The 24077-nt window shown below is 39.4% G+C and overlaps 1 protein-coding gene across 2 annotated transcripts in view; it reads left to right on the plus strand.

The window, feature by feature from the left end:
• Window positions 1-23500, plus strand: part of RHOBTB3 (Rho related BTB domain containing 3) — a 66803-nt gene extending 43303 nt beyond the window's left edge. Inside the window, exons 10-13 of one of the 2 annotated variants that reach the window (XM_064274224.1) lie at window positions 188-354; window positions 9831-9927; window positions 20534-20645; window positions 23070-23420. In XM_064274224.1, the coding sequence (XP_064130294.1) occupies window positions 188-354; window positions 9831-9927; window positions 20534-20645; window positions 23070-23085 (392 nt within the window). In that variant the 3' untranslated portion in view covers window positions 23086-23420. Of the gene's footprint in view, window positions 1-187; window positions 355-9830; window positions 9928-20533 lie in introns of both variants that reach the window. The other variant, XM_064274231.1, reaches the window with a different exon arrangement.
• Window positions 23501-24077: the final 577 nt, after the last annotated feature.

The raw sequence follows: 24077 nt of genomic DNA on the forward strand, positions 1-24077 counted from the left end.
GCAGTTCAAATCCACCGGGCGCTCCTTGGGAGCACTATGGGGGGCAGTTCTACTCTGTCCTATAGGGTCTCTATGAGTTGAAATCGACTGGACAGCAACGGGCTTCTGTGTGTGTGTGTATATATATATATATTTAGGTTATAAATGATCTTATTGCCTGTTTTCTCTTATTTCCTTTCTTTATCAGCTGGCATTTTCCAGGCCATGTGTCTCCTGATCTGTGCTGAGATGTACCAGGTGTCCAGACTGCAGCATATCTGTGAGCTTTTCATCATCACACAGCTGCAGAGCATGCCAAGTCGGGAGCTGGCTGCCATGAACCTGGATATAGTTGACCTGCTCAAAAAAGCCAAGGTAATTGCCTCTTACGTGTCTGGTGGTGGTGGTGGTTGCCTTCAATCCTGTAACAAATTATACCGCTCTTGTTAAAGTTATTGTTTATTAAGAGACGTATTGCTGATCTCAGTTTGAAAGTTTGGCTAAAGGATGCCAGTGGGGCCTCACAACAGTATCTATGGCTAGGTAACTCAATAGCACTAGGTTTTTGTGCAGTCCCTATTTAAGGAGGTAGAATTGTGGGTGTAGAATTTTTTTCAAGTAGATTATGGCCTTTAGCAAGTCATTTGAATACGGTGCTGTACTGTCTCACGTAGGTACTGTAGGAAATAGGATTTACATACAGTTTCTTCAAAATGATCACATCCTATGGTTGCTGAAAGAAAAATGAGAGGATTGGTCTATACATATCAGTAGAGATGGTTAGCTAAACTCATTCATTCATTTATTCAATCTTCATTTGTTTCATGAACATGTTTTGAAGTTACAGTCATGTATAGGAAATATTGGTGTACTTCACAAGTCTTTTCAAAATGTGTTTTGCTGGTATGTCTTACTGTGTCAGGAATACCATCAGCAAAAATCTTGGGAGGCTGAGAATCACTGCAGTACACCATGCTTCTTCTTCTAAGGTTACAGATCCATTTTATTTTTAAGAATTGTACTGCCACTCATTCTAGGGAATAGACAGGATTTACACGATTAAACTAATTGTGAGTAACTGTAATCACAGAGACTGCAGAACATGAGTCTGACAAAGAACCCGACCAGGTCTGTAAACAAACTAGGTTGGCTGTTCTTGAAATCTGTTTTGTGAGTTCCTATATGTGGTCCCAGTGAAAAATCTGCTGTCTCCTCATTCCTGCTTCCTTATATTCCTGGGAATAGAAAGTTAATCCGCACAGGTCATCCTACCTTCGGTTATTCTGCCATTCTGTTCCCTTCCCTAAAGCAGTTTTAGGGCTTGCTGTGGTCATGGCACACTGTTGATGTGTCCTGAATTTGTAGTAAGCAGAACCCTCTAGGTCTTTTGCACAGGAGTATATTTGATCCATCATTACAGATGGTCAGGAACTTATTTTTTTTAAATAATTATAGTAAATATATATACCAAAAATGTTGCCATTTTAGCCGTTTTTAAGCATACAATTGAGTGACATTAATACATTCACCAAGAAGCCCTGGTGACACAATAGTTAAGCACCCAGCTACTAACCGAAAGGTCACTGGTTCAAACCCACCAGCCATCCACAGGAGAAGGATGTATCAGTGTGTTTCTGTGAAGATTACAGCCTTGGAAACCCTATGGGATAGCTCTGCCCTGTCCTATAGGGTGCCTGTGAATTGGAACCAGCGCGACACAGCAGGTTTTGTTTTTTTTTTTTCAGAGTACATTTACCATTTTTCTGTAACCATCACCACTATCTATTTAAAAAGGTGTCAGAACCTTTGTAAATATTATCTGTTATCCAACATATTAGCCATCCCTAGCAACTTTGGCATCCAGGATTAGAAAAGCATGATGACTTTGTTGTCATCCAAGTTGCTGAGGTGGAGCCACGTGATGGGCAAAGGGCCGAACTCTGTGACAGCTAAAAACTTGCCTCCACGCTGAGATGAATTCACTAATCGAACAAATATATTTCTGAGCATAGCGGGAAACTCATTTTAAAGAATCTCGGTCTTCTCTTACCATCTCTTTAACTATCTTATTTCTCTTATCATCAGATCTTGAGGCCATTTTTTACTTAGTATTAGAGACAAAATAAATTAAAAAATTGAGTAACCCTGCTCTCTTTTTGTAATGTATTTACACTGAGCTTGGGGTAAATAAATAGCTGTCCTCAAAATTTAGTTTAAAAATTCTTTCTTATTTTTCATAGCATGTTCACAGCCTCAGTTCATTTTTGATGTATTATTTTCATACTATCCTAACAAACCTGTCACACTTTTAAAAAAACAAAGCTTCTTTTTCCTTATTTTGTAAACATCCTTTTAAATTGTATACGCGTAAGAGAACTTCCTGTGGGGTCAGATTAATTTCTTCAGGTGTGCTCCCCCCTGCCCCGCGCATGTGTGTGCGCATGCGCACACACGCACACAGACACACTTGGTTCCTCCTCAGGATGATTTATGGCTGTAATGCCAGAAATTTTTCCTGACTTGTTTTTCCTATTATTTCTGACTATGGGATTATCCATTTTTTTCTCCTTATATCTTAATATCTACTAACTTTTTGAATTTTACTCTTTATTTTTGAAGAGTTTTCTATTTGCTAAGACTAACCTAAAATTACAAATTTTTCTCTTGTCTATCCACCATTTGTCTCCATGTTGGTTACATTGTGGTGGCTTGTGTGTTTCTGTGGTTCTGGAAGCTATGTCACTGGTATTTCAAACACCACGTCAGCAGTTTGAATCCACCAGGTGCTCCTTGGAAACCCTGCGGGGCAGTTCTACTCTGTCCTATAGGGTCACTATGAATCAGAATCGACTAGATGGCACTGGGCTTTACGGGTCACCCACAGTGGACAAGTTTCGGTAGAGCTTCCAGACTAAGACAGATTAGGAATAAGGACCTGGCGATCTACTTCTGAAAAAAATTGGGCAGTGAAAACCTCATGAATAGCAGCAGAATATTGTCTGATATAGTGCCAAGACATACCTATCAGGTTGGAAGACACTCAAAATATAACTGGGAAAGAGCTGCCTCCTCAAAGTAGAGTTGACTTTAATGATGTAGATGGAGAAAAGCTTTCAGGACCTTCATTTGCTTATGTTACATGACTCAAAATGAGAAGAAAAAAAGCACCTGAAAATATCTATTAAAAATCAAAACATGGAATATACAAAGTATGAATCTAGAAAAATTGGAAGCCATCAAAAATGAAATGGGACACTTAAAGATTGATATTCTAGGTATTAGTGAACTGAAATGGACTGATGTTGGTCTTTTGAATCAAACAATCATATGGTCTGCTATGCTGGGAATGACAAATTGAAGAGGTACACCGTCACATTAATTATCAAAAAGGACATTTCAAGATCTGTCCTGAAGTACAATGCCGTCAGTTATAGAATAATATCCATACACCAACAAGGAAGACCAGTTAATACTATTGTTCAAATTTATGCACCAACCACTAATGCCAAAGATGAAGAAATTGAAGATTTTTACTGACTTCTGCAGTCTGAAATTGATCAAACATGCAGTCAGGATGCATTGATAATGACTGGTGACTGGAATGCAAAAGTAGGAAACAAAGAAGGATCAGTAGTTAGAAAATATGGCCTCAGTGATAGAAAAGATGATGGCAACCACATGGTAGAATTTTCTAAGACCAAAAACCTATTCACTGCAGATACCTTTTTTCAATAACATAAATTGCAACTATACACGTGGTTCTCACCAGATAGAGTATGCAGGAATTAAATTGACTACATCTGTGGAAAGAGTTGATGGAGAAGCCCAATATCATCAGTTAGAACAAGGCCAGGGGCTGACTGCAGAACAGATTATCAATTGGAGATTCGCAAGTTCAACTTGAAGCTGAAGGAAGTTAAAACAAGTCCATGGGAGCCAAAGTACAACCTTGATTATATTCTACCTGAATTTAGAGAGGAAACCCTTGGTGGCATAGTGGTTAAATGCTACGGCTGCTAACCAAAAAGATCAGCAGTTCAGATCCACGAGGCGCCCCTTGGAAGCTCTGTGGGGCAGTTCTACTCTGTCCTATAGGGTCGCTATGAGTCAGAATCAACTTGACAGCAATGGTTTGGGTTTTTTTGGTATTTAGAGACCATCTCAAGAATAGAGTTGACACATTGAACACTAATGACCAAAGACCAGACGAGGTGTGGGATGACATCATATGTGAAGACAGCAAAAGATCATTAAAAAGACAGGAAAGAAATAAAAGACCAAAATGGATGTCAGAAGAGACACTGAAACTTGCTCTTATACGTAGAGTAGCTAAAACGAGTGTCATGGATTGAATTGTGTCCCCCACAAATATGTCACTGTGGTTAGGCCATGATTCCCAGTATTGTGTGGTTGTCCTCAATTTTGTGATAGGTGTAATTTTCCTGTGTGCTGTAAATCCTCATCTCTGCCAGTGGTTAATGAGGCAAGACTAGATTATGTTAAAGAGGATTGGGGTAGGATATAACACACTTACCCAGGTCATATCACTGATACAGTGTAAAGGGAGTTTCCCTGGGATGTGGCCTATACCACCTTTTATCTTACAGGAAGTGAAAGGGAAGTGAGCAGAGAGTTGGGGACCTCATACCATCAAGAAAGAAGCACCAAGAGCAGGGTGTATCCCTTGGACCTGGGGTCCCTGCACCTGAGAGACTCCTCAACCAGGGAAAAATTGATGACAAGGACCTTCCTCCAGAGCCGATGGAGAGAGAAAGCCTTCCCCTGGAGCTGATGCCGTGAATTTGGACTTGTAGCCTACTAGACTGTGAAAGAATACATTCCTCTTTGTTAAAGCCATCCACCTGTGGTATTTCTGTTATAGCAACACTAGATGACTAAGACAGTGAATGACAGAAATAATGAAGGAGCTGAACAGAAGACTTCAAAGGGCAACTTGAGAAGACAAAGTAAAGTGTTACAATGTAATGTTCAAAGACCTGGAGTTAGAAACCAAAAGAGAAGAACACACTTGGCATTTCTCAAGCTGAAAGAAGAAAAAATTCAAGCCTCAAGTTGCAGTATTGAAGGATTCTTTGGGGAACATTAAACGACTCAGGAAGCGTCAAAAGAAGATGGAAGGAATACACAGAGTCACTGTACCAAAAAGAATTGGTCAACATTCAACCATTTCAGAAGGTAGGGTATGATCAAGAACCAGTGGTACTGAAGGAAGAGGTCCAAGCTGCACTGAAGGCATTGGCGAAAAACAGGTCTCCAGGAATTGACAGAATACCAATTGAGATATTTGAACAAATTGATGCGGTGCTTGAGGCGCTTACTTATCTATGCCAAGAAATTTGGAAGACAGCTGCCTAGCCAACCAACTGGAAGAGATCCATATTTGTGCCCATTCCAAAGAAAGGTGATCCAACAGAATGTGAAAATTATCTAATAATAATATCACACACAAAATTTTGCTGAGGATGATTTAAAAATGGTCACAGTAGTACATTGACAGGGAACTGCCAAAAAGTCAAGTCGTTTTCAGAAAAGGATATGGAATGAAGGATATCACTACTGATGTCAGATGGGTCTTGGCTGAAAACAGGTAATACCAGAAAGATATTTACCTGCATTTTATTGATTATGCAGAGGCATTGAACTATATGGATCATAACAAATTATGGGTAACATTGCAAAGAATGGGAATTCCAGAACACTTGATTGTACTCATGAGGAACTTGTACATAGACCAAGAGGCAGTTGTTCAAAGAGAACGAGGGGATACTGCATGATTTAAAATCAGGAAAGGTGTGCCTGAGGGTTGTATCCTTTCACATATTTAATTCAGTCTGTATGTTGAGCAAATTATCTGAGAAGCTGGACTGTATGAAGAATTGGACATCAGGGTTGGAGGAACACTCGTTAACAGCGAACAATATGCAGATGACACCACCTTACTTGCTGAAAGCGAAGAGTACTTCAAGCACGTACTGATAAAGGTCAACAGCCACAGTCTTCAAATACCTCAATATAAAACAAAAATCCTCACAACTGGACAAGTAAGCAGCATCATGATAATTGGAGGAAAGATTGAAGTTGTCAAGGATTTCATTTTACTTGTATCCACAATCAACACCCATGGAAGCAGCAATCATGAAATAAAATGACCCATTGCGTTGGGCAAATCTGCTGCAAAAGACCTTTTTAAAGTGTTAAAAAGCAAAAATGTCACTTTAAGAATGCCATGGTATTTTCAGTCGCCTTATTAAAAAAAGCTGGACAATGGATAAGGAAGACAAAAGAACTGATGCCTTTGAATTATGGTGTTGGTGAAAATATTGAATATACTATGGACTACCAGAAGAGCAAACAAATCTGTCTTGAAAGAAGTATAGCCAGAATGTATACAGAACTCTAGGATCTAGAAATTAATTTCCTTTAAGATCTGTCTTGGAAGAAATACAGCCAGAATGCTCCTTAGATACAAGGATGGTAAGACTTTGTTTCATGTACTTCATGTTACCAGGAGAAACCAGTCCCTGGAGCAGGACATCATGCTTGGTAAAGTAGAGGGCCAGCGAAAAAGAGGAAGACCCTCAATGAGATGGATTGATGCAATGGCGACAACAGTGGGCTCAAACACAGGAACAATTGTGAGGATGGCACAGCACCTGGCATTGTTTCGTTCTGTGTACATGGAGTCCCTGCGAGTCAAAACTGACACAACAGCAGCAAACAACAACAACTTTGGTCTATTCTTTTATTGTTAATTGCCATAGATTTGATTCCGACTCATGGCAGCCCTACATGAGCAGAGTAGAACTATTTCATAGGGTTTCCAAGACTGTAATCTTAAAGAAAGCAGATTGCCACATCTTTTCTGGGTGGGTTCAAACCGCTGACCTTTCAGTTAGCAGCCAAGCGCTTTTAACCACTGTGCCACCAGGGCTCCTGTGCCATCCCCTGTCGTTGTTGTTTTTGTTCTGTGTCGTGATTCCTACTCACACCAACCCTATAGGACAGAGTAGAACTGTGCCATAGGATTTTCTAGGCTGAAATTTTTTTTTTTTTTTAATCTTGACAGAGCATATTGCCAGGTTTTTTCTTTGGCTAAGCTGCTGGTGAAAGAAAAGAACTGCCAACCTTTTAGTTAGCAACTGAATTCTTTAACCATTGTGCCACTAGGCTCCATTGTGTCAACTGTAGTGGTTCCTAATTTGGCTATTATGAACCCCAGAAAGCAGAATATCTTTTAGGGTTCTCTTTGAGGTTCACGGTTTGAAGTTCCACTTCACCAACCAGTTTATCCCTCTTGATCAGAATTTAGTGAACCCTTTGTCTCATTGTTTCTATGACTTCTATTGTTGTTAGGTACCATCGAGCTGATTTCAACTCATAGTGACCCCATGTGACAGATTAGAACTACCCTGTAGGGTTTTCTAGGCTGTAATCTTTACAGGACTAGATCACAAGGTCTTTTTCCCGCGGAACCTCTGGGTTCAAACTGCCAACCTTTTGGTTAGCAGCGAAGCACTTAATCAAAGAAGCGCCACCAGGGCTCCTTTCTCTGATTTCTAGGAGGCGCAATTGCCCTTTAGCAGAATTTGACTTCCAGTAGCTCTCTGAATAATTAAAATTTCTATTCACTTTGTTATCTCCCAGTTTCGTATTGTGTATCAGGAAAGCACCATTCATATCTTCTGTATAGATGAACAATTTTAGTATTCTCTCACTTCTTCTACTTTCCATTTAACCTCTCTCTATCTCTACCATCATTCTATCTTCAAGATATAATTTTCCATCAAGGTGGATTCTTTTAACATACAAGAGAAGTTTCTTTCTCTGAATCAGCTCAATTTCTTTGGATTGAGGTACAGATTTCCTTATCTCTACTCCCCTTTAAGAAAACCCTGGTGGCTTTCTTAAGTGCTGCTACAGCTGTTAACCAAAAGGTCGGGAGTTCAAATCCATCCACCAGGCACACCTTGGAAATTCTATGGGGCAGTTCTACTCTGTCCTAGAGGGTCACTATGAGTTGGAATCAACTCGGTGGCAATGGGTTTGGTTTTTTTTTTTTTATTGGTTACTTCCCCTTAAACCCCATCTGTCCAAACTTTGGTGTTTCTTGTGAAATTTATTTACTCTTATAGTAAAATTTTAAATCTTCTTACTTATAATCTTTGTGTTACTATTTGGCCACCTGAGACGACAAATTTTGTTTCTGACCTTTTCCTGGGAGTTCCTGGTTACGTGCTCTACCAACATTACTCTTCATATAGCTGTTCAATGCTGTAGCATTTGGTTTGTTGTTTGTTTTCCAATGCCCTTTTTTTATTCTGTTGCTTAAACCTATTTTCTCAGGTCAGCACATACTGTTCGCAAAAACTGGTTTTTATGATGAGATGTATTTCATCTCTTGCCAAGAGCCCACAGTTATGGTACCTTAAATCTTGATCAAAAATAAAATGCTGTGTTTTACCCATGCTTTTCTATCCAGTTGTTCATTTCCGTGATCTCCCCCTTCTCTTCCAAAACCACTGCCCTTAGGCTGTATCCTGACCTTTTCTTGGTAGGTTATCTGCTCTGGGTTAATCTTCTGATAGCAGTGGTAGTGGTGGCTTCTGCTAAAACAGCCACATGCTCTTGGTTGGTTCCCTTGAGATCACTAACATTCATCTGCTAAAAGATAAGAGGAATAAGATTGTTAAATTTGAGATGGGATTAAATGATCAAGTCCCAAATTAAAAATTCTGATTTCGTATGTGATAAAAATAAGAGGGACCTGTGAATTTACTTGGAAACTCTGGTGGCGTAGTGGTTAAGTGCTACGCCTGCTAACCAAGAGGTTGGCAGTTCGAATCCACCAGGGGCTCCTTGGAAGCTCTATGGGGCAGTTCTGCTCTGTCCTATAGGGTCGCTGTGAGTTGGAATTAGACTCGACGGCAGTAGGTTTGGTTTTTGGTGGGTGAATTTACTTATTAAGATGTTCCCACATCATGACTTTTTTAAAAGGGCAAATCTTTGAGTTTGTTCTTCAAGATTTGAGATTATAAATCTCTCATTAACCTGGCGTTACTTGTTTTTGAGTGTCCTTAAAAGGGCTATATTCATGTACGGAAGTTGCCTGCCAGCAAGTTACTATGGTTGGGTGAATCAGCGAATGTCATTGGATTGACACCAACAAGGTGATGAAGTCACCGCCAGGTTGCTCTGAGTTTCCCATCCATTAGCAGCTGTTGGAACTCAGAATGAGGAGAATTACGCCAGAAACTCCTCAGTGTAACAGTACATCCTAGTAAAAAGAAACTCTTCAGATATAACTTTCTTGTGGAAACATGTACACATTGGAACTCACACTCAGGCTGATAGAACTTACCTCCCCACCATATATTTTAGTTTGCTCTGCAGGTAAACTTTTTAGATAGCAGTCTTATCTCTGCTACACAGATAAAAGTGCAGTTAGTGAAGTCCATGAGTTTAAACTAAATCCTCAAGAACCTCAGATAGTCTTTGTTAGCCACAAGGATAGCCATGCATCTGCCTAAAGACATGTGGCCACTCCAGCAGCAGGAGCTTGTTATTCACTATTGGTTCTCTCATGTTCTCATTCCCTTTTGGGGGGTGGAAGGCCTTTTGGCTTCCTCATTGGATAATGTTATTTTATTGTTTGTTAATAATGCTCCCTTTTCCTTTCTGCTGTTAGAGCGGCCTGAGGGCTGCATCATATAGACACGTTGAACATGGCTGTGGGTTCTCCCTAATTCTCCACAGGTTACTCCCTCCGTCGGTTCATTCTTATTGGTGATTGTTATGCACAATATTGTTTTACTTTCCCATTTTTCTTGCAGTTTCACCACTCCGATTGCCTTTCTACCTGGCTGCTTCATTTCATTGCCACTAACTACCTCATCTTCAGTCAAAAGCCTGAATTTCAGGACCTTTCAGGTAGATTGCCAATTTCTATTTTGGAAAGAAAACTTTATGTTTTTTTGTTCTTAGATCTGAGACATAATTAGTCAAAATTAAAAAGAATAGGCACTGTAATGCATTCCTTTTAAATATGCAGCGTGAATTGAGGACATTTTGGTTTATGGTCACTTCTGTTACATAAGCAGCTTGACTTGTGTTACACAAAAAGTTTTTAATGATTATTTTCTAGCACCCATCCGTTTTGAAGTGCATCTTTTTTTTTTTCCTTCCCTGAAATAGAGAATAAGGTGGAGAAATGTGTTCTCATGTGCCATTTGGTGGTAATAAATAAGGTTTTGGTTTTAACCATGTAAGTCAGAAGCAAAATTTAAACAGTTCAAATTTCTTTAAAAGGTTCTTGTAAAAGAATTGTAACTATTATTATTTTTAAAAGCCCAAACCAAACCCATGTCCGTGAAGTCAGTTCCGACTCAAAGCAACCCATAGGACAGAGTAGAACTGCCCCATACGGTTTCCAAGGAGCGCCTGGTGGATTTGAACTGCTGACCGCTTGGCTTATATTTGTGTATATTATGTATACTTCTAATACATATAATTATACCTATACTACATATACTTTACAATGTAATATTTATAATATTATTTCATTATAATGAATATACTTAAGTATACCTGCTGGTGCAGTGGTTAAGAGCTCAGCTACTAACCAAAAGGTCAGCAGTTCGAATCCATCAGCTGCTCCTTGGAAACACTATGAGGAATTTCTGTTCTTTCCTATAGGGTCATTATGAGTCGAGATCCACTTGATGGCAGTGGGTTTGGTTTTTTGTTTGGTTTTATCTGTATCAAACAAACAAACAAACAAAAACCAAATCCATTGCCCTCAAGTCAATTCCGACTCATAGCCCTCTGTACAGGAGCCCATTATATTACTTTGCAATAATAAACAATTATTTTATTGATAAAAAATGTCACAGAACTTACTGAGCAGAGAGTATATGTAATGTCCTTTTTAAGGTAAATTATAAAGATCAAAACGAATCAAAGGGTGAGCTTCTGAGTGCTGCATAAGAGGAAAGAAAATGAAAACAGGATAGTCGTCAGATTAGACAGTCACTTTAGATAGAATGGTTTGCTCATCTTATTACCTAGAATAAAGTCAAGAAATGTTAGAACTAAAAGGAAAGGGGAATTAAAGATCACCTAGTCAAGTTGTTTTCAAACTCTGGACAGAAGAGTCTCCTTGGAGGTTTTCTGGGATGGGGGCAGAGAGTAGGGAACAGGTGAAGGGGAGAGGAGAGACAGAGTAAGGGAAGGGGGAAGAGCCAGCTAAAATCTGCAGTTATTGGACTATGCTATCCTCCCTTCAACTATAGTACTTCTGCTTTATCTGTTTTATATTTTGGAGCTCTACATCAGATTTTATTTGTAAAAAGGATTCTGTTGCCAAAAGATGTGACAATCTCTTGGTTGGTTCAGCTATTCATTGTGAAATTAAGGAAACCAAAAACATACTGATTTTCAGCAGACATATTCAGCTAGTTGATAAACATTGTATATCGGGAGCAGGTAGCATCCTAGACTCTGGAGCCTCCTTACTTAGAATTCAGCTGTGAATACAATAGATTAATATAATCAAATCAAAGCAAAACAAACCAAAACCAGTTGCCATGGAGTTGATGCCAACTCCTGAAGACAGAATAGAAATGTGCATCATAGAGTTTTCAGTGACTGATTTTTCAGAAGTAGATCCGTAGGCCTATCTTCCAAGGTGCCTCTGGGTGGACTCAAACCTCCAGTCTTTGGGTTAGTAGCTGAGGACTAAACTGCATTTAGCACCAATTCTGTGCAAGAACCCCCACGTGTCTGTCAGTTTGTTGCACTCTGGGGGCTTGTATGTTGCTGTGATGCTGGAAGCTATGCCACGGGAATTCAGATACCAGCAAGGTCACCCATGGAGGACAGGTTTCAGCTGAGCTTCCAGACTAAGACAGACTAGGAAGAAGGACCCGGAAGTCTACTTCTGAAAAGCATTAGCCAGTGAAGACCTTATGAATAGCAGCAGAACATTGTCTGGTATAGTGCTGGAAGATGAGCCCCCAGGTTGGAAGGCAGTTAAAAGATGACTGGGGAAGAGCTGCCTCCTCAAAGTAGAATCGACTTTAATGACGTGGATGGAGTAGAACTTTCGGGACCTTCATTTGCTGATGTGGCATGACTCAAAATGAGAAGAAGCAGCTGTAACCATCCATTAATAATCGGAACCTGGAATGTACAAAGTATGAATCCAGGAAAATTGGAAATCGCCAAAAATGAAATAGAACACATAAACATCGATATCCTAGGCATTAGTGAGCTGAAATGGACTGATATTGGCCATTTTGAATCGGACAATCATGTAGTCTACCATGCTGGGAATGACAATTCGAAGAGCAATGGAGTTGCATTAATCGTCAAAAAGAATGTCTCAAGATGTATCCTGAAGTACAGCGCCGTCAGTGATGGGATAATATCCGTACGCCTACAAGGAAGACCAGTTAATACGACTACTATTCAAATTGACGCACCAACCACTAGGGCCAAAGATGAAGAAATAGAAGATTTTTATCAGCTGCTGCAGTCTGAAATTGATCGAACATGCAATCAAGATGCATTGATAATTACTAGCGACTGGAATGCAAAAGTTGGAAACAAAGAAGAAGGATCAGTAGTTGGAAAATATGGCCTTGGTGATAGAAACAATGCCGGAGATTGAATGAAAGAATTTTGCAAGACCAACGACTTCTTCATTGCAAATACCTTCTTTCAACAACATAAACGGCGACTATACACATGGACCTCGCCAGATGGAACGCACGGAAATCAAATTGGCTATGTCTGTGGAAAGAGACGATGGAAAAGCTGAATATCATCAGGCAGAACAAGGCCAGGGCCCGACTGTGGGACAGACCATCAACTGCTCATATGCAAGTTCAAGCTGAAACCGAAGAAAATCAGAGCAAGTCCACGAGAGCCAAAATATGACCTTGAGTATATTCCACCTGAATTTAGAGACCATCTGAAGAATAGATTTGACACATTGAACACTGGTGACTGAAGACCAGACGAGTTGTGAAATGACATCAAGGACATCATCCATGAAGAAAGCAAGACGTCACTGAAAAGACAGGAAAGAAAGAAAAGACCAAGATGAATGTCAGAGGAGACTCTGAAACTTGCTCTTGAGCATCAAGCAGCTAAAGCAAAAGGAAGAATTGATGAAGTAAAAGAACTGGACAGAAGATTTCAAAGGGCCTCTCGAGGAGACAAAGTAAAGTATTATAATGACATGTGCAAAGAGCTGGAGATGGAAAACCAAAAGGGAAGAACACGCTCCATGTTTCTCAAGCTGAAAGAACTGAAGAAAAAATTCAAACCTCGAGTTGCAAGAGTGAAGAATTCCATGGGGAAAATATTAAACAATGCAGGAAGCATCAAAAGAAGATGGAAGGAATACACAGAGTCATTATACCAAAAAGAATTAGTTGATATTCAACCATTTCAAGAGGTGGCATATGATCAGGAACCGATGGTACTGAAGGAAGAAGTCCAGGCTGCTCTGAAGGCATTGGTGAAAAACAAGGCTCCAGGAATTGATGGAATATCATTTGAGATGTTTCAACAAACAGATGCATCGCTGGAGGTGCTCACTCATCTATGCCAAGAAACATGGAAGACAGCTTCCTGGCCAACTGACTGGAAGAGATCCATATTTATGCCTATTCCCAAGAAAGGTGATCCAACCGAATGTGGAAATTATAGAACAATATCGTTAATATCACACGCAAGCAAACCTTTGCTGAAGATCATTCAAAAACGGCTGCAGCAGTATATTGACAGGGAACTGCCAGAAATTCAGGCCATTTCAGAAGAGGACGTGGAACCAGGGATATCATTGCTGATGTCAGATGGATCCTGGCTGAAAGCAGAGAATACCAGAAGGATGTTTACCTCTGTTTTATTGGCTATGCAAAGGCATTTGACTGTGTGAATCATAACAAACTATGGGTAACACTGCGAAGAATGGGAATTCCAGAACACTTAATTGTGCTCATGAGGAAGCTTTACATAGATTAAGAGGCAGTTGTTCAGACAGAACAAGGGGATACTGATTGGTTTAAAGTCAGGAAAGGTGTGCATCAGGGTTGTATTCTTTCACCGTACCTATTTAATCTGTATGCTGAAGAGATAATATAAGAAGCTGGACTATATGAAGAAGAACGGGGCATCAGGATTGGAGGAAGACTCATTAACAACCTGCATTATGCAGATGACATAACCTTGCTTGCTGAAAGTGAAGAGGACTTGAAGCATTTACTAATGAAGATCAAAGACCACAGCCTTCAGTATGGATTGCACCTCAACATAAAGAAAACAAAAATCCTCACAAATGGACCAACGAGCAACATCATGATAAACGGAGCAAAGATTGAAGTTGTCAAGGATTTCATTTTACTTGGATCCACAATCAACAGTCATGGAAGCAGCAGTCAAGAAATCAAAAAACGCATTGCATTTGGCCAGTCTGCTGCAAAGGACCTCTTCAAAGTGTTGAAGAGCAAAGATGTCACCCTGAAGACTAAGGTGCGCCTGACCCAAGCCATGGGTATTTTCAATCCCATCATATGCATGTGAAAGCTGGAGAATGAATAAGGAAGACCGAAGAAGAGTTGACGCCTTTGAATTGTGGTGTTGGCGAAGAATATTGAATATACCATGGACTGCCAGAAGAACGAACAAATCTGTCTTGGAAGAAGTGTGTGTGGACAGAATGCTCCTTAGAGGCAAGGATGGCAAGACTGCATCCTACATAGTTTGGACATGGTGTCATGAGGGATCAGTCCCTGGAGAAGGACATCATGCTTGGCAGAGTACAGGGTGAGCGGAAAAGAGGAAGACCCTCAACAAGGTGGATTGACACAGTGGCTGCAACAATGAGCTCAAACATAACGATTGTAAGGATGGCACAGGACTGGGCAGTGTTTCGTTCTGTTGTGCTTAGGGTTGCTATAAGTTGGAACTGACTCGACGGCACCTAACAACAACGTGTGCGAGAAAAAACAATCCCAATCACAAAGATAAGGCATGCTTCTGCTTGCTGTCAGTGTAGTAGGGATATTCTTACATAGTTACCCTTCAATAAGTTAGCTAAAAGTTAAATAAACTGCATTTTAATCTTAGATCTGCTTTCATTATGCCACCTTAGGTCATCTTCGTTTGTAAAAGAATGAGATTATTTTCCACTTACTATCTTGTATAGAGGAAACCCTGGTGGCATAGTGGTCAAGTAGTATGGTTGCTACCCAAAGGATGTGCAGGTGGAATCTGCTAGGTGCTCCTTGGAAACTCTATGGGGCAGTTCTGCTCTGTCCTGTAGGGTCACTGTGAGTCGGAATTGACTCAATGGCAATGGGTTTTTTTTTTTTTTAAATCTTCTATAGATGAATGATACACATGGAGTACTGGTACAGCTTTGGGATAAAGGTGCTCCATAATTCCTTCGAGTTATTAACTTTTATCGTATTACACAATTACCTCTAGGGTACGTTATGACCACCTGGCATGATAAAAAGCAGGGCTACAGGGCACATTTTGAGATGGCAGGGTAAGGCGCTGAGGCTTTGTCAGTGATTATCTTATGTTACTTTGATGAGAATTGAAAGGGTATCCTAGAGCTTTGAATCATCAGTACCTGTTCAGGCCCAGGATCCCACTGGTGAGGCATCCTCTTGGGCAGAGAAGAATATCTCCTACTGGACAAGGGAGAATTTGATAGTCTAAATCAGAGGTCATGAACTGGCAGTCCATGGGTTGAATACAGCCTGCCTAGGGTTTTTTGTTTTTAAATAGAGTGACCACACAGTATTTTTTTTTTGTTAATTTAATGACAACAATTAAAAATTGTGGCATGTCACATTTTAAAAACCCATATTTCCGGCGTCTTTGGAGAAGCTGGAAGACCTGGGTACTCTGGGCCCACCCTCATGGCAATAGTAACCTGGAGCCAAGTGCTGGCTGGCCATTCAAAGGTAGCATGCACTCTCCAGTCGTCACAGTCCCCTCTGCTCCTGTTATCATGGCCCACTCATGGAGTACTGTACCAACCCGAACTCTGTAGGCATATAAGCTAGTGACCCCTCGACCATAGAGCCTACTTTGTATGCTGTATGGGAGATACTTCAGCGTCCTTTCTTGTAGGGGAGCACATGTAAAAAAAGAGCCTCCGTCTGCCGGAGATCTGTCTGAGGAAGTGGATGAAGTGTTTTTCACTTGGAGCCCAGTTTTGGTTTTTTGTTTATGCTGCTAATACTTCTGCTAGGCATCAACTAAACCCATATCCTATTTCCTACTCAGTGTTTTTTTTATAGCGGCCACCGTACATTTCGTAGGTTTTCCATTTGTATTTTTGAGAACATTCTGTTTGTTAAAGATGTTTCTTAGAAGATTTATGCAGAGATAAAGGGAAATGGACAGCAAACTATTTATGATCTTACTATTTGTTCATTTTTAATTTTGTTGTCTTCCCAGCCATCACTGATTTAAAGCCCCCAAAAGCCTTATTCAGATTTCAGATATTACCATTAGAAATCCTATAGAAAAAAAAAAAAAGGTTCATATAAACACAGAACATTCATGATCTCATGATCAAATTTTTATTTGAATTCTTAGCAAATCTTGTGATGTCCTTGTTCTGAGTTTTTTTTTTTTATATAATTTTTACTGTGCTTTAAGTGAAAGTTTACAAATCAAGTCAGTCTCTGACACAAAAACTTACATAACACCTTGCTACATACTCCCAGTTACTCTCCCCCTAACGAAACAGACTGCTCTCTCCCTCCACTCTCTCTTTTCGTGTCTATTTCGCCAGCTTCTAACCCCCTCTACCCTCTCATCTACCCTCCAGGCAGGAGATGCCAACATAGTCTGAAGTGTCCACCTGATCCAAGAAGCTCACTCCTCACCAGCATCCCTCTCAACCCATTGTCCAGTCTAATCCATGTCTGAAGAGTTGGCTTCAGGAATGGTTCCTTTCCTGGGCCAGCAGAAGGTCTAGGGGCCATGACCACCGGGGTCCCTCTAGTCTCAGTCAGACCATTAAATCTGGTCTTTTTATGAGAATTTGGGGTCTGCATCCTACTGTTCTCTTGCTCCCTCAGGGGTTCTCTGTTGTGTTCCCTGTCAGGGCAGCCATCGGTTGTGGCTGGGCACCATCTAGTTCTTCTGGTCTCAGGATGATGTAGTCTCTGGTTTATGTGGCCCTTTCTGTTTCTTGGGCTCTAATTACCTTGTGTCCTTGGTGTTTTTCATTCTCCTTTGATCCAGGTGGGTTGAGACCAATTGATGCATCTTAGATGGCTGCTTGCTAGCATTTAAGATCCCAGATGCCACTTTTCAAAGTGGGATGCAGAATGTTTTCTTAACAGATTTTATTATGCCAGTTGACTTAGATGTCCCCTGAAATCATGGTCCCCAAACCTCTGCCCCTGCTACACTGCCCTTAAAAGCATTTATTCGGGAAACTTCTTTGCTTTTGGTTTAGTCCAATTGTATTGACCTCTCCTGTATTGTGATTATTCTGATTTTTAAATTCCACTTCTTTTGCAGTATCACCATCTTTGTAATCAGCCTTCATTTCCATGTGCTTTTTAAGAGAAATTATGTGCCTTGGAGCCCTGGTGGCATAGTAGTTAAGAGCTCGGCTGCTGACCAGAAGGTCAGCAGTTCGAATCCACCAGGTGCTTCTTGGAAACTCTGCAGGGCAGTTCTGTTCTGTCTTACAGGGTTACCATGAGTTGGAATTTGGTTTTCAGGGCCATGGGTTGACTCTCCCCACCATTCTGATCTCACTCCCACCCCTGCCCCCACCCTCCCGTCGCCCCCCCCCCCCCCCAGTCCCTTGCTGTGCTCCAGCCACACTGGTCTTCTTGCTGTCCATCCAACTTGTCAAGCATATTCCCACCTTTGCCTGGAATACTCTTCCCTCAGATCTTCGCAAGGCTACCTCCCTCATCTCATTCAGATCCCTGCTCAACTGTTCCTTTCTCAGAGCAGCCGTTTCTGACCACCTGACCTAACAACTCCTTTCCTGCAGGCCTTCCTTGCTTCATTTTTCTGCAGAGCACTGATTACCACCTGATAACTGCATTATATAATATTTAATTTATCAGTTTGTCTGATCCTGCCGCTAATACGTAAGTGCCTAGAAGGGAGGTACTTTGTTTTATTCATTGCTGTGTTGCTAATGCTTTCAGCAGTGCCTGGTGCACAGCAGACACTGAATAAATATTTATTGAATGAATGAATACACAAATAATAGAACTTTCATACTCCTTATTAATAACTACATTTACCCAAGTTCACTTAGGATGAACCTAATTATTGGAAGGAACCTTGGCCTTACTAAGAAGAATTTCTCTGAATAGAGGGAACCTAAGAAATAAATGATTATACTGAACGTGTGAGTTTGTTGTAGTATTGGCATAGCAAAAGATTTCCATTAAAGCTTCAGATTTCTTCATCACCCTGAGCTTAATCCAGCAAAGGCTCAGTGAACACCTGGGGATGCTGCATCATTGGAGTGCAGGAAGTGCTGAGTTCTGGATTAGAAGACTGTGAAACACTCGACTTCACGCGCAGCGTAAACCCACATTAGCCTACAGTCAAAATAAGGGCTTTTTTTTTTTTTTTTTTTTTATGGCCTTAGCAGGGCTGCACTTAGAGAGCGTTTTTGGCTTGTGCTAACTTCAGCCACTGTTTTTGACTCCAGCCCTGATAGTGTACAGACTGGCAGCCAGGCAGTTGCCGTCCCATCTCACCCCCATACTCTGAGCATGAAATTGAAGCATCTTTCTCTGTCCTCAAAGAAAAAATTTACAGGTGCAAACATTGGGAATTTTCTCAATGAACCCAACAGATACCTGTTCAGTCGTGCTACAGTGTATTCTACCAGTCAGCAAGTCCTATTGATGCCTCAAGGGTTGGTTTCCAAACAGGTTTCAGTGTCTTACTCTTAAATATAAAGAGATAAATTGAGAATTAACAGATATTTGAAGCAATCACCAACATGAAAGATAGATACCAAAGAAAAAAAAAAGAACTTGAGGAAAGAAAGACACAGGAATAAAAGAAAAATCTTAAAAAAAAAAAAAACAAAAAAAACCCTGAATTTAATATCCTCAAAGAATAAGAGATATACAGCCATAAAACAGGAATAGAAGGTTGTGGGAAAGAAACCATAAGAGAACAAGAAGTTGTTCTTTGAAATGAAAAATATGATAAAAAACCAAACAAATAAAAAAGCTAAATAAAAGATTTGAAAGACAAAGAAAATAGGACAAAAAGATAACAAGGAGAGAATGATTTTAAAAAAATTGGAGGTTTAATCCAGGAGTTGCAGTATCTAACTAATAGCAGTTCATATAGGAAAAAACAGTGGGGAGGAAATTATCAAAGAAAAAATGCAAGAAGTTATCCTGCTCCTTAAGGGCCTGAGACAACAGATTAAAAGATTGAAGTGTTTCAGCTTAATGCATATACAAGGTACATCATTGGAACACGTTTGAACACTGAATATAAATGGAAAAATCTTAAAGTTTATAGGATTAAAAAAAAACAGCAACACAGGTCGCCTCCCAGGGACTGAGTCTAAATGGCAGTGGAGTTCTGTGATCTGCATTCTGAGAGAAGCTTTCTATCTAGAATTCTGTACCAAACCAAGTGATCAATTGTTTATAGTTATCAACCATAGATAGACTGAATCATCACAGGCAAGGTCTCAAAATACTTCCTATGTACCCCCTTTTCAGGAAGCAAGTAAAATTTTTTTTCAACAAAACTAGAGAACAAAGAATGAAGAACCTTGAGTCCAGGAGAGGAGGGATCCAGCACAAAAGGATGAAGCAGGTCTAGAAAGCAAGAAGGTGCAGGGCTCTGTTGAGAAGGGAGGTCTCAGGCAGCAGTAACAACAACAGAAATGGACAGATTATCAGATGACTGTGACTGGGTAGATAGTAGAATGGAGAGGGCTTCACAACATCGGCAAGGTCAGGTTAGCTACAAAGAATAGGAAATGAAAAAACAGGTCAGTCGTCATCTCCAGGAAAAAGAGAAATTCATTGAAAAAGAAAAGGAACAAAGTACTACTTGATGAAGCAGTAGACAAAAATGTATATAATTGTAATTCACATAATAACATATAAAAAAAAACATAACATAAAACCTGATTATTTATTTAACAAGAATTATAATGATTTTGGAGAGTTGGAGGGAAGGATGGGGTATGGGCATTTAACAGACCTTGATTCTCATCTATTAAGTAGGAAATCAGTAGTTAATTTCTGAATTTGAGCCATTCGGAGATACCTAGAAATTTTAAGGCAAATTCCAGAAGCAGCAGCTAAGAGCTGAAAGTGTGTTTGAAGAATAGGAGGAATGCAAGGGCTATTGGGAGGGTCTTGCTGGTTTGAGTGTGAGCCTTTACACTCCGGTTTTAAAAAAGCATATGCATGTATTACTTTGATATGAATATGAAATAATCAAAATAGAATATATTCAATTAATATTCTTTTTCTAAAAATTTTAGTGGAAGAACGCAGTTTTGTTGAAAAACACAGATGGCCATCGAATATGTACTTGAAACAGCTTGCAGAATACAGGAAGTATATCCACTCCCGGAAATGTCGCTGCCTAGTAATGTAACCTGGAGCTTTTATATACATACACTTTCTTTTTAAATTATTATTATGAAGAATGGGATACCACTGGGTTCCAGAAAAATTCTCATGACTGAAAACAATGTGGGAGTTAAAAAAGAAATCACCATACAGGTCAATGTGATTATTAGTTCTCTTTGAATAAATGATAGTGGTCTTAAAAGGGAGCAAGATATACCATAGGCTAGAACTAAGGCCTTAACCTAATGTAGAAAGCCATGGTAAGTTACTTTTTCCCTTTAAGAGGCCCTGTTGCTTCGATGATAAGAAGATCTCCCAGTTAAGAAATGTTTAAATTAAAAAAAAAAAAAAAATCACATAGGATTAATGCAGAAATTTCATCATGTCTAATTCCTCTATTAAAATAAGGGGCATTTAAAGACCCAGTATGACTGTTTATAGAATGAGAAATCTATGAGAAGATGATCAGCCTAACATGAGATTTTAGGAATAGAAATTTGCCTGAGATTTTGAAAGTGAAATGCCACTTAGTTCCAAATCAGTGACAGTGTTTGAAGCTATCATGAAAAAAAGAAGGTGGACTGGACCACCTTGTCTCGTCCCGGGGGTTCTGATTAGGCAGGAAACCTAACAGCGCTGGGTCCATGGGTCTGTAGTCTCTGTGGTCACACAGGGCTCCATGCTTAGAAGAGCCCCTGCCTTGGCTCACAGCTCCATCATCACCGTCTTGAAATTCTTAATGTTTGAACAAAGAGCTCCGAGTCTTCAATTTGCAGTGGGCTGCCTAAATTATGTATATTTCGTGGAAGGAAATATAATACGTTTTCATGCTCAAACAGGATTCTCTCTGAAAGCAGATAAGAGGGGATGATAATCAAGGGAAAGGAAGGAGGTGCACGCTGGAGGGAGGAGCACATGATGGAATTGCCTCCTTTGAGGAAGCCTGTACCACCAAGGGCCTCCACTACCCCCGGGCTGGCAAGTGAGAAGTACATCGAATGCCATCTTAGCTTTGAAATAGTTCTTGCTCTAGATCGTTCTGTAAGACCAGGATGTCGGTAAGAGTGATTGACCAGTGTGGCCTTTATACCCATTTAAAAAGATGCTTGTAAGAAATGATGCTTTAGAGAATTTGTTGAGTTCAAGACTTTCTTGTATTAATGTATTTACTAAGAGTAGGATGTCAGTGGCTTGAATTGTTTGAATTATTTGATAAGGAGTAGCATGAATCTTGTCCTTTAAGATAACTCACTAAGTTAAAAGAAAGGATATATAAATCAAAGACTTGGTACATGTAGAGAAAATGGTACTAAAATAGCAGACAGAATTGTAGTTTCACTTGTATCCCATGCCTGTAGAAATAATTACACCGGAAGCTCACCATCCTAGAGATGGGAAACCAGATTATTATTTATTGTTAGCATCATTTCCATCTGTAATTCAGTATTAGAATATGTTTTTTTCAATTTCCAGTGATGTTAGCATATGCATACCTTTCCACCTGTTCACAGGTTTGATTAGTTTTGTACTATAGTATTAGGTCACAAACAGTTAGCCCTTGAGTGTGTATCAATACTTGCAGAGTAAAACAGTAAAAACTCCCTACTGGTAGCCTCCAAGAAACCTGATTTTAATTAGACTGTGTTGATGAAGATTACCGAAATGCACTGTGTTTTTTTTTGTTTTTGTTTTAATCAACTATTTACAAATCCCATTTGACAAGATTAGTACTGTAAAGAATAGATACCATAGTAAACTCTAGGAATTCATTCACGTTTAAGAACTTTTAAACACACAGTTGTAGCCTTTCCTTCTTCAAAAGCATATTCTTTCTATATGAATTATAACATTTAAAATTCTAAATCAGTAACTTTTAATCTAGGAAGTGGAGAAATATAATTTCTAAAGCAAACTAAAGTATTTTCTTGAAAATACTATTTAATGTTTAAATAGACTGTAGGTAGTTTTTTAGATTGGTTGATCTAAGTGGGAGTTGGGTTTGGAAGCTGGTGTTCCATTGGTGTTGAGCATGTAGTTACAGACTTTTTTTTTTTAATGAAAGTTCTTACCACCTTGTGTGAGAGAGTTTAACACCCAGATATGACAGCTGTCCAGAGCTAGTCAGAACAGTAATCAAGTTAGTTTTTAAACCTGTTTGGATGTAGACTCTTTAAATATCTTTGAATTTATACAATTTAAAACAATAAGAAATTTAAAAATACTTAAAGACTATCTTGAGACATCAGTGCGTTTTTTTTTTTTTATTGAAAGATTATTTCTAGACGGATATATGCCTTGTGCTGATCTCTGCTTCAATATATTTATCAACCATTTTAGTTAGAGGAGATACAGTATGTTAGAAATAAGACCTTTTTTTTCTGGGCCAGGTTTCCATCCCATTTAACTCTTTGTATACCTCTAACTACTCTGTACTCTTATTAATAGGAGACTAGACTTCTAATAGAGAAGTTTCAGCAACATAACTGAAATTCACCTTGGTCCAAGCCAGCATGATGATGGCTTCCTACTGCGTAATAGCAGAAGACAGAAATTGGATAAATTTGACTTTCAAGAGAGCTAACCGTTTCAACTGTTTAAAAATGACACTACACTGATACAGTTAGACAAAAATGTCTTAAAGAGTACTTTATTTTATTTAAAGCATCTGTTTCAACCTTTAATAATTTTGCAAAGAAGGGTATGTGTGTATTTTAATATAGCCTGACCTGAATTTATATGTTTTTAGATTTAGTATTTAACATTTTGTAACAAATAAACTTTTTTTTTTTAAAACAAGTTTAAAATAATGTACTGTGGTTATTTTACCTTGGATGTTGAAGTGCTGCGGTGGATTTGAAACATAGCACATTGCATAATTATGTCTCACATAATTTCCATTATGTGTAAAATATTTAGAACGTTGCTGATTTTGTAGATGACTCCTATGTGATTAGATAAAGAAATTCATATTACCTTCATCAGCTGGTCCCAGAATTCCTCTTAGCAAGGTAACAGGCTTTGTTTAGAAGATGCTTGGATAATTAGCACAGAAGTGAACTCTCTGCAGGCTTAAGTGTTTAGAACCAAGCCTTTAGAGAAGTAGAGAAGAGAAGCTAAGAATAAAGAACTTCCTGTGACCCAGAAGTCAAGATAGAGGGAAAGAAGGGAAAAAGCACTAACTAGATCCAGGCGCTCCTTGGAAGCCCTATGGGGCAGTTCTACTCTGTCCTATAGGATCGCTACGAGTCAGAATCGACTTGAAGGCACTGGGTAGATACAGATAACTCGCTTGCTGAAAGTGAGGAGGACTTGTAGCGCTTGACTGATGAAGATGAAAGACCATAGCCTTCAATATGGATTATATCTCAACATAAACAAAAATCGTCACAAATGGACCAATAAACAACATCATGATAAATGGAGAAAAGATGGAAGTTGTCCAGGATTTCATTT

This window comes from Loxodonta africana, chromosome 2, assembly GCF_030014295.1.
Source record: "Loxodonta africana isolate mLoxAfr1 chromosome 2, mLoxAfr1.hap2, whole genome shotgun sequence".
NCBI lineage: Eukaryota > Metazoa > Chordata > Mammalia > Proboscidea > Elephantidae > Loxodonta > Loxodonta africana.